We start from the raw sequence: 13,134 nt of genomic DNA on the forward strand, positions 1-13,134 counted from the left end.
TCTTCGAAGCATCTGTGAAAAAGTCTGGGCAAGTGTACTTCTGTTCGAGTTCGAGGAAGTGCGCACGGATATGTACAGAAGGTGCGTGTATAGTGATTTCCATGAAAGATAGATCCCAGTCTATAACTTGCCACTTTCATGGAGGCAGGTATACTGCTGGAGCCATCAAACGTTGTTCTAAAAGTGGCACACCTGTTTCCTCAGTGATCCTCCTGACACGAAGTGAGCAGGGCTGTCTCAGCGAAGGACGAATATTTAACAACGTACAGCTGGAAAGATCATTAATTGTTGAGTGAGCGTGATGTTGCTCATCAGTGTTAACCTTGAAATAGTATGTAAAAGACAGGTAACATCTCTGCAAGTGGAGCAGCCATACGTTTGATTCTACATACAGACTTTCTACGGGGCTAGTTCGAAAAGCACCCGTAGAGAGGCGGATGCCTAGAAGGTGGACAGGGTCAAGAATCTTTAAGGCTGATGGCGTCACAGACCGATATGTTATAGCACCGTAATCGTGGCGCATGCATACGAGCTATTTTTGTAAATTCATCAGACATTTCCTGTCACTGCCCCACGTAGTTCGTGATAACACTTTCAAAATATTCATGGTTTTTAAACACCTGTGTTTTAAATACTTCATGTATGGAATTAAAGTTAGTTTTGTGTCTAATAATAGGCCCAGAAACTTATGTTCTGTCTTCACAGACAGGCGTTGACCATGGAGGTCGATCTCGGGATCGGAAGGGACGGCCCTCTTTCGACAGAACAAGATGCAGGTATTCTTTTGCGCGTTCAGTTTAACATCATTCTCATCTGCCCATTGAGAGACCTTTTTAAACCTAGTTGAACCTGACGTTCACACACGGAGAGAATACAGGACTTAACCCCGACCTGCACGAGTTCAACATATGTACAGTAAAAGATATTTCGTGGGATAACGAGACGCAAAGAGTTCATTTTCACTATAAAAAGTGTACAAGTCCATACCCCTTCTTGCGGCACTCCTGTTTCTTGAACAAGTGTAAGGGACAAGAAAGTGCACACACACACATGGTATGTCCGATTAGACAGGTAGCTTTCGGTTATTGTCAACAATCTGCCCCACACACCTAGGTGTGACAGGTCTCAAAGTATGCCAATGCGCCACGTAGTGTCATAGGCCTTCTCCACATCGAGGAACACTGGCAGAAAGAATTGTTTACGAATAAAAGTATGATAAATTTGTGCCTCGATACGGAAAAAGTGGTCAGTAGTGGAATTAGCCTCTCAGAACCCGCACTAGTATGGGTCAAGCAGGTCAAGAAATGCACTGATCGTCTGTTCACCATTTTTTTCAAAAGCCTTGCATAGGCAACTCCTCAATGCTATGGGCCTGTAGCTTGATGCTAAAGATTGGTCCTTACCCTGTTTAGGTATCGGAATAATGATTGCTTCTTTCTAGGTGGAAGGGATCTCATTGGAAAACCAAACGGCATTATACTAGGAAAGGAAAGCTTTTTTGGGTTTCAGGAAGCAGACGTTTGAGCATTTTGTATATTATACGGTCAGAGCCTGGGGCGGTTTTATTACAGCACCTTAATGGTGCTTGTAACTCAGCTAAGACGAAAAGTTCATTGTATGCCTCATTGTTTGTTGATTTGCATTCTACTTTCTGTTTTTATGTTTCTGCTTTGTATCATTGGAATGCTGGACTGTAATGGAACGAGCTGGAGAACAGTTCGAAGTGTGCACCAAGGGAGTTCGCTTGGTCTTCCAAACCATTGCTTTGTGTGCTTATTAGAGGAAGAGGATGCGGTTCTCGTACTGCTACCCTACTGACCATTCTCCGGACTCTTGCTTCATGTGTATATGTATTTATTCCTGATAAAAACTTCTGCCAGCTCTGCCTCCTGGCCTGTCGACGCGTTCTCCTGGCTTAGGACTTGATGTTTTTAAAATTGACAATAATTTCTGGCGTCGGTGAGTTTCGAAGCAGTCTCTATGCTTTGTTTTGTTGTTTGCGAGCATTTTGGCACTCACTGTTCCACTAGAGCATACATAGTTTTCTGCCTATTCCAGATGTTTGCGAAATGCACTTAGCTGCAGCTTCAATAACAAAAGCAGTAAAGTATTGTACAGCTGCATCTAAGCCAGAACCGCATGTGTCAGTCGAACTTAAACTAGCAGCCTTGTAAAACTGGTCCCAATCGGCTTTCTCTATGAGCCACTTAGGAACCTTAGAAGGACTTTCATTTGGTACTGCTGAGCTCGGAACTACAGAATAGTGGTCACTTCCAAAAAGATTGTCAATGACTTTCCGGTAAAGTATTAGAAGAAGCGATGGAGATACAATGCTTAGGTCGATTGACGAGTAGGTATGGTTAGCGAGGCTATAACATGTTGCCTCTTTCCTTATAAGGAGAAACGCGCCAGAGGAGAAAAGAAACTGTTGAATCAGACGACCTGGTACATCGCAGGGCGAGTCACCCCACAGACTGCTATGTGCGTTACAATCTCCAAAGAAATGGTATGGTTCTGGAAGTTCATCAATTAACACCTGGAATTCTTGTTTACTAAGTTGGTGCTGAGGAGGTATATAAATAGAGCAAATTGTCACTAGTTTATTCAAGATAACGGCTTGGATGGCTATGCCTCAAGAGACGTCTGAAGTCGTAATTGTGTACAGGCAATTCCTGGATCCACAACAATGGCAACACCACCGGATGAGGCGACTGCATCATTCCGATCTTTTCGAAACTTAGCGTATTGACGTAGAAAGTTTGTGTGTTTCGGTTTCAAGTGTGTCTCTTGTACTCACAGCCCTTTTGGTGCATATTTATGTAAAAGTTCTTGAATATTGTCGTGGTTTTTCAGCAGTCCTCTGATGTTCCGCTGTAATATTTGTATCATTTCGTTCTGTATGGTGCTGTGTGTACAAAGGTGTTGCCTTACGTTACAGGGTCCTTGGGAGGCCCTGTAATTTGTAGTCATTTCTTTTTTAATGCGCTCCAAAGAGCTGCGCCTCTCCTTCAGCGTCTCGAACGCAGGAGGAATCGTACTTATATCGATCGCCTCTTGTGAGGTGATGGATGGTGCCTGCTCAGCAGGCACCTTCACAGAACTTGCGGACATAACTGTGCTTGCAATTGTCCGTGGTCTGGCAGACCTGGGAGTCTACTGGCCCTGTTTGTTAGGCGGCGGTGCAGTACTGGTTGCTCCAGCAAGGGCCGCTTCTGGCACGCCCACAGTCTCACTCTGTGTGACTTTTGCAGGCACGGAAAGACGCTGCGGAGCAACCAGGCGCGTCACATCGGCGAAAGAGAGACTGGACTGATGGATGGAGAACCGTTTACGTGCTTCTTGAAAGGACAGATTGAACTTCACTTTATTCTCAAGGATTTCTTTTCCTTTCTTCCAGATTGGCCACGATCTCGAGTAGGCAGCATGGTCTCCTTCACAGTTCGCACAGCATGATGTGTTTGAAGCACACTTATCTGATGCATGCTCGTTAAATACACATTTTAAGCAAGTAATGCGCCCTCTGCAACTTGGTGACCCATGTCCAAAGCGCTGGCACTTGAAACATCTGCGAGGGTTCGGCACATAGGGCTTAACACGGAGCTTGCAGTAGCCAGTTTCAATTGAACCAGGTAAGTCACTGGTACGAAAGGTGATGATTATGTGTTTCGTGGGTGTTTCCTTTTTGTCTCGTCGTATAAGTATTCTTTGGACCTTGACTACATTCTGGTCTTCATTCTGGTCTTCATTCTGGTCTACATTCTGGTCTTCTAATAATTTACTTTCTGACAGTCCAAGCAGGTCGCCCTCAGAGACCACGCCGTGCACTGTATTCATTGTCCTGTGTGGGCCCACTGAGACTGGGACATCCCGAAACGCTGCCAGTTTAGGTATGTTGTCGTATTGGAGCTAGTCGCAAACCTCCAAAAGAAGGTTGCCGCTTCCAATCTTCGTTACACGATATCCTGGACCGATTGCTTCGGTGAGTGTTTTCGAGACAAGAAAAGGTGAGATTTCTCGGACTGTTTTGTTCTGTTTTTGGCTATGCATGACATCAAACTTTGTGAAGGACTGCTTTGGTTTAGAAAAAAGAAACGGTTGTGCGGTGCGCCATCTTTTTGGGCGGCGATCAGAGAGAGGGGGGAAAAAGTTGGCCATACTGATTGGGTACAGTTCGGCGGTGATGGTGGCCACCCACCACCAAGCCCAACAAAGGGACGCTGCAAAGTTGAATAGTGAACACTTGGAGTTGCCAGCCATGCATCGCCGCTGTAACCGATTATAACTACCCATGCTTGGGTAACTAGACAAGGTTACCCTTTGCCGCCAGAAAATTTGGAAGTAAACGGAAAAGGGAAGATGATAGGACAGATAAAAAGTGAGATAAAGACGAAGATGTACGTAAATAGAAATATGAAAAGGTGACTACCGATTTGCCATGGGTGGGTCTGCCCAGGGGTGCCGTCTACGTGAAACAGGGGCCAAAGGAGTGTGTTGCTTCTGCCGGGGGGCCTTAAAGGTCCAATCATCCGATGTCGGATCAGCCCCCAAGATCCCCCTTTCTCCGGACACGGCAAAGCCACGCATGGCTAGGCGTGGGAGTCGAAACTCCCCCGTTAGCTCGGGTTCATGATGATGCTACACCAAACACCTGCTTACGCAGACGCCCCTGCGGGGGCACAATGCTTCTTGGTGAACTCCGAGATAAGCGCGGTATGGAGTGCGATTTAAACAACAGATATACGGACGCTGAACTCCATGCCCTCCCAAGTTTTTTTTTAATGAGGGTTTGGTTTGTCTACCTTCATATAAATAAAGCATTGCAAAATAATGGTTGTTATTGCCCTTGTTTGGAGACTACTTTCTTTGTAACGCAGGGGCATGAAAAATAAAGGGCAATGCGGCCTTGTGTGTGGAGCTTATATTTATTCTTACGTTGTCACCGACAATAGAAGGGCAGCACTTTTTTAATTAGGCCAGAGCATTTTGGCCACGTTCAGCAGGATACAAACTACCGTAAAGTGGTGCCGGTAAAACAATGTCGAGAAGGTTTACTAGGGTGTTGTGCAGTATGGGCCATGTTTCGCGAAACGCGGAATATTTCCGAGCTCTTGCGACACCTTCCTACAAAAGAGCCAACAGTATGAAAAAAGTCTAATCCACCCCTCAGCGTGCTGCGTTTCATTGGTTAGGATTAAAGCAGTTATTGTGGCAAGGACAGTCGACTAAGTTGGGCAGTGTTTTGAAACCAGAGGCATCTTCTTTCATTTGTTTCTCGGTCCACTGAGTGAGTGAACACGTGCAATAAAAGTGTCAGAATTTTTTTTATGATAATGTTTAGAGGCATGGGGTGTTTAAATTTATTTTTAAGCTTTCAATTCTTGCACGAAATTCGTTTTAGTATACTCGGCGCGGTAGCCTCTTAGATAAGTACTGCCCGAGCGTCTTACAACATCTCGATTGCAGAGAAACCTGAGGTGACGTGGTAATCATGGTCGGCCTGTACGGTCTAGCGCACTGCTCGGCCAGTGCACGTCGTCTTTGTCGTCATCGGCCGCTGGCACCCGAGCACGTTCGGCCGGCTAGTTAGGTATCTGGCTCGACAGTATACCTGGCCAGTTAGGCCAGGACGTGCTATAGCCAATTAAATTACCTTAAATCCTAAAGGCCGCACTGATGAATTCATGCAAAGCTAGAACCAGGCTAACTACGGCATTCTGGTTGATGATCTATCTAAACTATGGTAATGAACGTGACAATATTTATGCTAAGCTGAGCACATGCATTGGTCTACGACCAACTTTAAAAGCTGCAAGAAGCTAAGTTATCACAAGCTCGTCTAAGGCTCCAGCGTTGCACAAGTAGTGTAAGCTCGCCAAATTATTTTATATACAAAAAAGCTACTGCTGGGCGTTCACTGCATCAAACGCTTGACCGTAACCATCACAGTCGTGAGTTTACTTGGGCCTCCTCAAAATCAATGAGTTTATATCCGAGTTTACGCGTCAGTTTAATTGTTAGACGCTTGCGGCATAGCTAGGGTCCGCCCACAATGTTTGCTCGTGCCGAGGAGCAGTTCTCACGCGGACCAGCACAATCAATTTATCAGGTTTATTGCGCAGAGTATGCACAAACACACACACGCAGAAGTAAAATAATGTCACCACGTGGCTACAATGTCTCGCATTCAATTTCGCTGCGCCCATGACGTGGCCAATCACAGCCGCGTTGCCGCCATGATACAAACGCCCCTGGTGACCACCTATTTTTATATTTATCTCCAGTAGTTGATAGAAGCGAAACGAGCAGCACGAAAGTGCTGCGCGTGCGCCCTACTGCCTTCGAGAGTGGAAATGTTCATGTTGCAGGTGAAACCAAAGAACTTGTCCAAAGAGGGACATAAGCCCATGAACGCACTCGCTCGCTGGATTTCGTGCGGACCGGTTGTGCGCGCGCGCGCTCCGTGCGCTTGCGACCTTCGGCGTCACCGTAGCTCTGGCCGACTGGGCTCGCCCTACGTCACCAACTGCCGCCAATGACTTTCGACGACAGTGAAGCTCTGACTTACTGGACCATCTCTACGCGATCTACAGACGCCGAAAACATCTCTCGCAAGTGTACCCCGTCCTCGGACTCCAGTGACCGTGCTTCCATCTTTCCTGTCCCTCCTATCCCCTCAGTTTGTTGTTGCTTCTTCTTCCTCTTTTCTATACCTTTACTTCTACCCTTTTTATCCCTCCTCACCCCCATCCCTTGTGAGCCCTGTGGCGGTGTCACTCACTGAAGCAGACAATAACGGGGCTCACTTTTCACTTTCTTTCTCTTTATTAAGAACCACTTGCAAGCCCATGAACGCACCTTTGGAGGCACTTGTTGAGTTGGCAGGAAAATACCGTGACAATCACGTTAACGTAACTGCACTGTTAAAATGCTCACTGAGTAGTGGTGCTGACGTGTTCGCACGCGGTGCTTCTGATAACCGTCGCAAATGTCCCAGATGCGCTGTCACGTCAAGCGCGTTACTCTAGACATTTTTATAAACGCTGCTATCACACGCTTCGCACTGTCTTCATGTCATGGCCACCACTGAGCGATCTCGGAGCTAAACCGTCTACCCCAATGCTCACGTCATTCTGCATAGCCCCCCTAGAAAACCGTCTTTGTTTAAAGGGTGGTGCACACCGTCGACTAGCAGCGGTCTCGCGAACATTTGCGACTGGTCGCAAATGGTCGCAAAGCGACAGCTTTGGCTAGTCGCTTTCTGACCGATTTTTCAGTCACGTGACTGCGGTCGCAAAGCAGCTGTAACCAATCAGCGATGCTCAATTTTTGTTTTTTTTATTGCACTGGCGAGAATGGACAAAAACAAAAAATGCGGTGCACTAGATTCGCTCCACTCACTCAGCTGGCGGTGATCAGCCGATCGACGCCGGTCTCCAGAGTTCTCACTGATAACGAGATCCGAACGTGACTATTCGCTATTGCGATTTGCGGTCGCTCGCATGCAACCTCTGCCGGTGTGAACACCAGTCGCTTTTTGGTCGCAAGTCGCAAATGGTCGCGCAACCGCTGCTAGTCGCTGATGTGCAACAGTCTTTACTCTCGCTAGATATTTGCTAGAAAAACAAGCCAGTAAATAATTAAATGCACCGACGGCTTCTTTCATATAACCATAGAGCGTGCTAGGCACGTGGTACGAGTTGACACCGAGTGAAGGTAGACCTCTTCCAAGCCTCAGCTGAATAACTGCACATAGGAACGGGTCTCTTGTGTCTAGGAGAAACATAAAACAACTCACGACCTTTCCTAAAAACAAATGTGCCTAACTGAGACTACCGCTCACAAACCGGCGAAAAAGATTAGTCGACAAGACCGTTCGGACATTGATCCCGATCCCGATATAGATACTCAAAACATACGGTGCAGCTTCTGCAATGTTTATACGTGAGCAATGCAAAACCTGTATTGCGTACTAAAGTTTGAAGACAAAGGAAAGATTACATATAGTGGCCCACGTGAAAATTGAAAAGTGCCATTTTTTACCTTAATGCAAGTTTGCACGCAGTTCAGTGGCTTCCCACCGCCAATACGGCTCACTGTCGCAATAAAATTCTAGTGGCTCACCTACACATTTCGAAGGCTGATTCACTCACTGCATGTTGGCAAAGTAGTCTGAAGTGGAAAGCAAACTCCCGTGTGTTATTTTCTCAAGCATTTTTTCCAGATTATCAAACTCCCACTGGTGGTACAAAACTGTTTTGCTATATTGGCTACTTTGTTAACACTGTCGCAATCTGAACAAAAAGATGCCATATCATGAGCATATTCAAGTAATCGTACTTCACTGTCATGCAGTTTGAATCCACGAGCGGCACTTCTCTTAATCACACTCACACGAAAGGCTATAAAAACAAGGCTGAACATCAATGGTTAATAAGAGCAGCCCTAACACACGGAGCGCTGCAAGTTCATGCACTTTCCTACCAGCTTATTGTCCAATAGTCTCGTTATATGCCCTTGTATGCTATAATTAACCCCTAAACAGACTACGTTTACAAAATCTAAGACCCTCATCAGAACATCATGTGACAGCTCCACCGCGGTTGTCTAGTGGTTACGGTACTCGGTTGCTGTCCCGCAGGTCACGGGTTCGAGTCCCGGCTGCGGCGGCTGCATTTCCGATGGAGGCGGAAATGTAGGCCCATGTGCTCAGATTTAAGTGTACGTTAAAGAACACTAGGTGGTCGAAATTTCAGGAGCCCTCCACTACGGCACCTTTCATATACATATGGTGGTTTTGGGATGTCAAACCCTACATATCTATCAGTAGAACACCATGTGACACAATACCAAAAGCTTTTTCTAAAGCCAACTGAAGCATTGCTACACAAGTATTAGTCGCATCGCAGCACTGCGGAATAGCTCTGGCCTTACATACATTGGTCACAATTGTGCGTGCTTTGATTTCACATGTCTGATGTAGACCTAATATTTCTTCTACTGTACCCTGTAATCACTTACATTATATTTTAATGAAACTCTTGTAATCTAATTTGTTGAGCTAAGAGACGATACAATTTTATAAAGCAGAGCTTAGTTTTGTGTTCCGTTTGCGGGAGTAAAATGCTGCATGCGATCAGAAAGCTGGGAGGCAACATCTTATACTTGTAGCCTCCATAGAAAAGACAAGTTGAACTTGGTCAAACATTGGACCTAAACGTTATTTAAAATGTCACACTCAACCCATCTGGTCCAAGTGAATTTCCTGGTTTGTGCCCTTCAATAGCTGTTTCAACTTCCAAATTTGAAATTGGCAGTTCGAACCCTATAACAAGACTTTCCGTCACTTTTGACATCAAAGGTAAACATTTCTCTCAAACGTTCCTATGTCAACTTCCAATCGCTTGAACGTATCTTGATAGTAGTTAGAAAGAAAAAAAAACGTTTTGTATTCCCTTTTTATCTGTGTAAACGACACCATTATGATGTATTTCCGCTATGGTATTTTTGCGGGCATATCTCTTCTCTTCACACACTGACGGCTTTGTTAGTGTTTCACCAACCAAGAACTTTTCTACCCGAGCTCGAACTATTCCCGCCTATCACGCCCAATGTCAAAAACTGCCAGGTTATGCCTAGCTTTGTGAATATCTTCCGCGAATGTGTCTGGGTATTTTGCGTCTTCTTTTAGCAATGCAGTAAAATTGTTTCATTCTCTTCACTCGCCTAATTGCACAGGCTTTTTCCAACGCCACCATCTTGACATTACTTTTAATGTATTCCCACAAGGCACTAATAATTATTGCGCTGCTTTCGTTAATTTCGCTGTCACGCTCTAGTAGCTTCACGTTATGGATGTCGCCCGCCAGTAGCTGCGAATTCAGCTTCTGAAGGTCTCAGGAAACCATACTTTGTATAGTGCCGCCAGAACGGATAATAAACCTGATTAGGAAGTGATCCGTAAAAGAAGACTGGTGCGACTACATATTTTTAGCACATTGGTATTATACTCACCGTTACATAGGTTCTGTTCAGATGAGCGTGACTTGAATTCTGAAAGTGTGTAAAAGGAATGCTTTGCGTTGTATCCAGTCATTCCGCCCCATATTTGAGGCTATATCGGTCTGCAGTACTGCTAAGGGCTACCGTACTCAGATTCCTATATGGTGCACTGCTGGTCTCGTCATGTGCAGTAAGCACACAGTTAAAGTGTTCAATTATTACGACCTTCCTGTCAGTATCACAAGATTTATCTATGTATTGAAAGAAATCACACCTTTCGGATTGCACATTAGGTAGATAAACAGTCATCACGCGCCATTTAGAAGAAACGTAGAAGAAACGTGCTTGAAATCACGTATACAAACCTCCCCGATAATCTAGATGTAACAAGTTCAACAACCTGACCCTGTATCTGGCAGACAAGTAATGGAACACCGGCTGAGGAACCATTGGCATGACTTATACAACACTGCACGATGAAATAAAGAGCCCCACTAAGCTCCCAGTCTCTTGTCTTTCCTCCACTATGATTTGTTCTACGGCCATAACGTCGAGATCTCGCTCTAAAGCTAGTCGATTCAGTTGATTCTGTTCATTTCTGCTAGGGAGATCCCGCACGTTATGCGAAGCAAAACGCGAAAAGCTTTCCGTAGCCATGGTATGTGGTCGAATGAGATTGGGAGCAGCATGCTCACCTCCGCATCTCAGTGAAGCTTAGCCTATCAGCCACTCGGCTCGTTCCCCATACGTAGACATGCCGTCGATGCTACCAAGACGATGACGCTGCCGGACGCCTGTCCGGTGGGATAGTAGACGATGGGCGCAATGCCGATTGACCCGTCAGTAGTGCTTTAGATGTTGGATCTTCGACGTCAGCGTCTCCTGCAGCGCCTCTGTCTTCCAAGTCTTCCCATGATCGTTTGCCTGTTGTGCCGCTGGAAGTTTTAATCACCAATTAATTCGCTCGCAAATTCTTTCCGGTCGCTTCCTCCGTTACCTTACTTGATTTTGCTGTTGGCGTTGCTGTCACAGGTACCGAAGTAGGCCCATTGTCAATTACCATGCACTCTTTTTCTGTTTGGAAAGTAAGGGAAACTCTAGCGGCGCAGCGCACCGTGTCATGTGTGCCTGCAGGACTGGGCGTGCTGCGAGCGACCTACTCGGCATTCGCCTTGTCCGTGATGAGCTCTGCAGTGCCTTCACTCGCCATTGTCCCCGCAGGTGCAGTAACACTGGCGTACGTTCGATCGCAGACGATGTCTGCTTGGCTGTCGCACCAAGACTGCATGCACCACGGTACACGACAATCTCGGCGAATATGGATAGTATTTACACATCACAGGCACAGTAGAGCTCTGCCCAGGACGACCACAAAAGCTTGTTCACCAGCAACTCGCAATTTATGGGGAATATCCTCGATGTTGATGCCGCTTTTAAGCTTCGTAGTACCGGTTCTCGTTATTGACCCTTTCTATCTAACGGCAATTAAACGCCATCACTCACGAGTGATGTCTGTGACACTGCCATAGGGCAGTAACGCCAACCTCAGGTCATAGTCGGCTGTGTTGTGCAGGAGCCAGTGTACTTTGTTGCGGAGATAAATGTCGGGTCAATGACGACACAACTTCGACCTTTCGCTTGAACGTCGCTGCTGCAAGAAGCCTGTTTGTCCCTTCGTCTCTTCTGAAGATAACTGCCCACATGTGCTTCATCTGATAGACACTCAAGACGACCACTTTAGGGTACAGACCCAAATGGTTCAACGCGTCTCTGAAGTCTTCCCTTCAAAAATGCCCTGCTTGTGCACTACCATGCACGAAAATTGTTCAAAACAGAGCGTCCACCATGCAGCTTAGGCACAATCAAGCGGTACTCGACATTTTCTGTTACAGCGTTTCTGTTACCGCCACCTGACTCGACTGCTTCAACAGTTCCAATGGAGCACGGCATGCCACATCTGAACGCGTCGCTGTCCAGAAACAGACTCTGACTCAGCCCCAGCGCCAGCCGGGCGTGCGGCGATAAAATGCTGTTATGTAAATATTACGGTCCGATACACGAGTTACAGACACGACTGCATTGTAGAAAACTCTATTTTGGAACGTGTTTCTCGTCACGCCAAACAAAGACTGTAGGCTCAAATCAAAGTTTATTCTTTGTACTACTTAGATCTCTGAAGAATTTATGTTTCCATCTATTTTTTTGTACTGCCTTTTTTGTCACAAAAATTAAGGTGTGATTTCTGTAGCATCCATAGGGTCCCATTTTTTATATTTCATTCGTAAAGGAAACAAAATAGGAAGTTTCGTAGTTAACAATTCTACATTTGTGATGCTCAGTACAGCTCCCACGACGTGTCGAATTAAAAAGTTTTGGCATGTCCCCCTCTACAAGTTTTAATTGTCAAAAGATGACCCCGTTCCATTGAAAACTTGAGAGCTTCCAGCCGTGGCCTCAACCAGCGCTGATCAGTTGGTTGTAGGCAATAGACAAAAAGGATAGAAAGGCTGCAGCAAAGTTTTGAAATCACCTCAATTCTCTGAGCAATGAGACAAGCTTGAAGTGGGGGTTTATACCTAAAGTTGAAGGGGTCAAACTAGAAGGGGATGAGACAATAGAATATATAAAAACAATTGTGACGGAAAAATTTAAACACTAAGAAAGCGCTGCATTCACCGTACTAGATGAGGATGAACCAATTAGCTCAGTGGCTCTATTAGGAAAACGAGAGTGGGAAAGGGCAGTGAAAAATTTACTAATTGCATATCAACAGGCCCTGAAAGCATCCCAATCATGCTAATAAAGAAACTAGGACTAAGCTCTAAGCAACCAATAAGTGAGGCAGCGAAAAAAGCATTATTTAATGGTGAAGCTCCCAATGGGTGGAAATTGAGCAGGATGAGCGTGATCTATAAAGGAAAGAGGGACAAAGCCGATATAAACAACTAACGTCCTATAGCAGTGACATCAGTAGTTTACAGGCTGGTGATGCAGATAGTAAAGACTAAAGACAGGATGAAAAATGAGCGGGTGCTGTAAGAACTACTAAATGGGTTTCGTAAACAAAAGAAATTGGAGGACAATCTGTTTTCATTGATGCAGTGTATTGAAATAGCGAAACAAGTGCACAGGCCC

General features: G+C 45.6%; 1 protein-coding gene across 21 annotated transcripts in view; it reads right to left on the bottom strand.

Moving 5' to 3' along the window:
* The window catches only part of LOC119174053 (uncharacterized), a 461,603-nt gene that overhangs the window by 228,773 nt on the left and 219,696 nt on the right, over positions 1–13,134 (bottom strand). For 13 of the 21 annotated variants that reach the window (XR_012895534.1, XM_075896322.1, XM_075896317.1 and 10 more), the window contains one exon: positions 10,012–10,050. The exons of the other annotated variants lie outside the window; for them this stretch is intronic. Coding sequence is in view for 12 of the 13 variants with exons in the window: in XM_075896322.1 (XP_075752437.1) it covers positions 10,012–10,050 (39 nt within the window). In the remaining variant the exon portion in view is untranslated. The remainder of the gene's footprint in view (positions 1–10,011; positions 10,051–13,134) is intronic. 21 annotated transcript variants of the gene reach the window in all.

Source organism: Rhipicephalus microplus, chromosome 5 (genome assembly GCF_043290135.1).
Source record: "Rhipicephalus microplus isolate Deutch F79 chromosome 5, USDA_Rmic, whole genome shotgun sequence".
NCBI classification, from domain to species: domain Eukaryota; kingdom Metazoa; phylum Arthropoda; class Arachnida; order Ixodida; family Ixodidae; genus Rhipicephalus; species Rhipicephalus microplus.